Source organism: Notothenia coriiceps, unplaced genomic scaffold (assembly GCF_000735185.1).
Source record: "Notothenia coriiceps isolate Sejong01 unplaced genomic scaffold, NC01 NC01_scaffold00036025, whole genome shotgun sequence".
In the NCBI taxonomy this organism is placed as follows: Eukaryota; Metazoa; Chordata; class Actinopteri; order Perciformes; family Nototheniidae; genus Notothenia; species Notothenia coriiceps.
This window is the reverse complement of record NW_011368726.1, coordinates 20,079-23,834: the sequence shown is the minus strand read 5'-3', so window position 1 is coordinate 23,834 and position 3,756 is coordinate 20,079. Positions and strand designations below refer to the sequence as shown.

General features: G+C 47.0%; 1 protein-coding gene across 1 annotated transcript in view; it reads right to left on the bottom strand.

Annotated features, from left to right (window-relative positions):
• The window catches only part of LOC104963350 (serine/arginine repetitive matrix protein 5-like), a 3,534-nt gene extending 289 nt beyond the window's left edge, over positions 1-3,245 (bottom strand). The window contains exons 1-4 of the mRNA XM_010791925.1: positions 3,231-3,245; positions 2,426-3,127; positions 2,262-2,341; positions 262-1,341 (exon numbers count right to left, since the gene is read on the bottom strand). Coding sequence (XP_010790227.1) covers positions 262-1,341; positions 2,262-2,341; positions 2,426-3,127; positions 3,231-3,245 — 1,877 coding nt within the window. The remainder of the gene's footprint in view (positions 1-261; positions 1,342-2,261; positions 2,342-2,425; positions 3,128-3,230) is intronic.
• Positions 3,246-3,756: the final 511 nt, after the last annotated feature.

The following is a 3,756-nucleotide window of genomic DNA, read 5'->3' as shown; positions in this document are numbered from 1 at the left end:
CTTATTGAAAACAAGCTACAAAATGCAATACCTTGGAAAATGCCGTTTAATACTTTTTAATAGCCTTCATTTTCGCTAAATTTATTTATCAACTTTTAATACTTTTTAAGACCCCGCGGACACCCTGCACTGTTATCTACTCAAAGCAGAAAGCCTTTAGACCAAATACTGAACATATATTTTAGTATATTTAGTAAAGTGACAGCCTCTCCATTACGTTTGTTGGGTAAACAATGTAATTTAAACAGAGGCATAACTCACCCGCTCTCTCGGTGTCTCTCTTTATCTTTTGACTTCTTGTTCTTTTTGTGTTTTTTCGAGCACCGAGTCTCAGAGCTGTCCTCCCTCTCCTTGCTCGGAGGATCGGCGTTCCTCTTGTGATCCTCCTTGTTCGGAGGCGACTCATTTGTGTTTGGACGCTCCCGAGGGGGGGAACCCTTTGACTTTTCTGAGGTCTCTGTGTTTGGCGAGGAAGTCTCCCCTCTCCACGAATAATAACCCCTCTCCCTGCCGGTGCTCCTCTCCTTCATCGGCCGACGGGACTCTCTGCTCTCCGGCCGCCGGCTCCTATCCTCTCGGTACGAGTGACCGTATCCCCTCCGCTCGTGACCCCAATCATCTCTGGAGTTGTAATTGTTCCGCTCCCGCTCCCTGGGTGTGAGGAAAGGCCGGTCCCTGCGACGATCAGGGTCCCAGTCCCTGTAGGACCGGTTGTACGGAACCAAGCGGTCCTTGTACGAGCGGTGTTGGTGGCGATCCCGAGAACGATCCCGAGAACGATCCCGAGAACGATCCCGAGAATCTCGTCTGTAGCGATGTCTGTCTCCGTCTCTCTCTCGCACCGGGCTCCTGTCCCTGTAGTGTCTGTCCTTGTCTCTGCTCCAGTCTCTCTCTCTGTCCCGGGACGTTTGTCTTTCCCCTCCTCTAGAACTGGGCTTGGACTGGGGTTGCTCCTTAGCGTCGGCGCGTCCTTCAGTCCCTGCTGACGGATCACGAGTCCTCGGTAGAGCCTTTGCCTCCTCTTCACCTCGGCTAATCCTCTGTGGAGCTGCAGACGTCCCGTTGGTGTTTTGGGAGTCGTCTGTCGGGGGGGGTAAGGCTGCAGGGATGCTGTGCGGCGGGGCAGGAGAGGAGGAAGAAGCAGGTTCTCTGGACGTGACGGGGTGAGTGTTTGTTGGAGTAGCTGAAGGTGGAGAGGAGGATGGTGCTTGCGGAGGCAGGGGTTCAGACACAGTTGTAGCCCTTACGTCAGGAGGGGGGGCGCTCTGGGTTTCACTGGCAGCGGGATGGGGGCTCTGAGAGGAACTGGCCAGGGAGGAAGCAGCAATATGGGCCTCTTGGCTGGAAAAACAAAATAAAGAAGCATTTTAATTGTAAGACTTTTGGGTGAAATGTCTGTGAGAAATGTAAACATTTAATTAAATATTGATGCAGCCAAGTAGATTTTGAAACCACATCTTTATTCTCACTTATCAAATCAGATTTTTTTTACTTCTTAATATATGGTTGAAAGCAAATTACATTTCCCATTTTGAACAGGGTATAAGCAGGAATCCTGAAGTCAAATGTAACAAACCTTTGTTAAGACCCTTTCCATACATTTTAAGACCTCATCGCCACTTGGAGTTTTAACCGGTTACCTTGGCGACACACTTTACCTCACATTGACTATATACAGTATTGATTGTCCTTCCTCCTTATCTTCCAACCATTTGGACGCAGACTTCCATTTCCCCATAACGATGTTGCTTAGCAACCGGCGTAAACGGACCTTCACGCGCTATCAAGCAGTGAGCGTGCGATGTCCTGTTCAGATGACGTCAAATCCAACGGGATGCCATAAATAAACTACACAGAATCACACTACACACCTACGCAATGATTACATTCAGGCAGACTGTAGAATACAACCTCTCTGGACAATTTATATACTTATTGAATTGATACCTTGGAAAATGCCGTTTAATAGCCTTAATTTTCGCTAAATTGATTTATCAACTTTTAATACTTTTTAAGACCCTGCGGACACCCTGAAGTGATATAGCGGTTAAATTCAGGTACAATGCATCGATTTTGTATTCAAGCCATGCAAACTCAATATGTTTTGCATTTGGTTTAAACGCAGCATTTATTAGTTTTTTCCTCGTTTATTTGGCAGGGACATTGCACATTAATGAACACTTAAAACAATAAATATTTCAAGCGTAAATATGCCGGATTTAGCTTTGAGCTACTTTCCCTCATTAGCGTGCTAATCTCACCTTGTTTGACTGTGATCACTGTGTCCATTAGAAACAGCCGTAGCCACAGAGGATGAAGTGTCATGATTACTGCCAGAGAGCTGAAAAACAAGACATCATTCATTCAGTATTTATCGATATAAACAAAAAGCTCATTAGGTTTCATTACACGACAGGAGACTTACCTTATTAGGGGTGTTGTGTCCATTCACTTTGTGGTGTCCGTTATGGTGGCCATTTTGAGTGGATTTAGAGAGGCCATTGGTGGGTCCGTTTAACCCGTTGTGATGCGCTCCCGAGTCTCCGTTTGTGGCTTGAGAGGAAGTCTCTCCCGCTCTCTTGTTTCCGTTGAGGAGAGACTTTGCTAATCCGCCGTTATCCAGAGAGCCAGAGTTCTCCTGGTCCGATTCCTCCGAGGACTCCTGGCCGTACGGCACCAAGAACGACGCTCCGTTTCCTCCCGCGTGGTGACCGCCGTTACTGCGGGACGTGCCGTTAACGTGGTTTAGCTGACGCGGAACAAAGCGAACGTCTGAGGTAGACTGCGAGGAGGAGAGAGAGCTGGAGGAGGAAGAGGAGGAGGAGCAGCTGGCCGAGGAAGGCTGGCTGTAAGAGGAGGAAGAGGAGGAGGAGGAGGAGGACGGGCGGTTGGGTTTGCCTTGTCCGATGAAGAAAGAAAGCTTCTGTCGCTTGTCCTGGTCTGGGATCATGGTGGGCCGGCTGATAGAGTGGGAGATGGAAGAACAGGAGGAGGAGGAGGAGGAGGAAGAGGAGGAGGAAGCCAATCCATGGGGGATAGATTTCCCCCCAACACTGCTGCTGGTGCTGGGCTTGGAGTTGGTGTGAAAGTCCCTCACAGATCCGTTCCCGTTGACGTGAAGAGCGCGCTGAGGACAAACAAGATAGATTTGTTGTTAAACACTGGCTTTATATCTTCTCACATTCGAATATGTTTGATCAACATTGTTTAGATCAGTCGTTTTCAACCACTGTGCCGTAAGACATCGTCAGGTGTGTCGTGGGAAATTGTCCAAATTCACTTGAATCGGTCCAAAAAATACTATTCATTCGCTGCATCTAATAATATCCAACAGCGCCATAGTCCAAACTAAACACTGACTGTTTTGTTAGCATGCGTTAACAAACTGAGAAACTGGTAACTTTTTAAAGTGCACCTATCATGCTATTTCTATGCAATAGCATAGGTCTCAGATATATATAAAACATGTCTATGAAGTGTTTTGCTCAAAATACCAAACAGATCACCCATTCTAGCCATGCCTCATATCCCTCGATTTCACTTCCTGTTTCAAAAGTGCTGATTTGGGGTATAAAGCTTTAAAATAAAAATTGATAAAAAATAAAAAAGGGAGGGGGCTGAGCTCATGCGGGACCCGGCAGCTACTGTCTAAACTAAATACTGCCGTGATGAAACGCCATATCATGGATTATCAAGGATTATCTCTGAAACAGTATGGAGCTCAAAGGCTTTCTCTCTTGCCGGTTATACCACAAG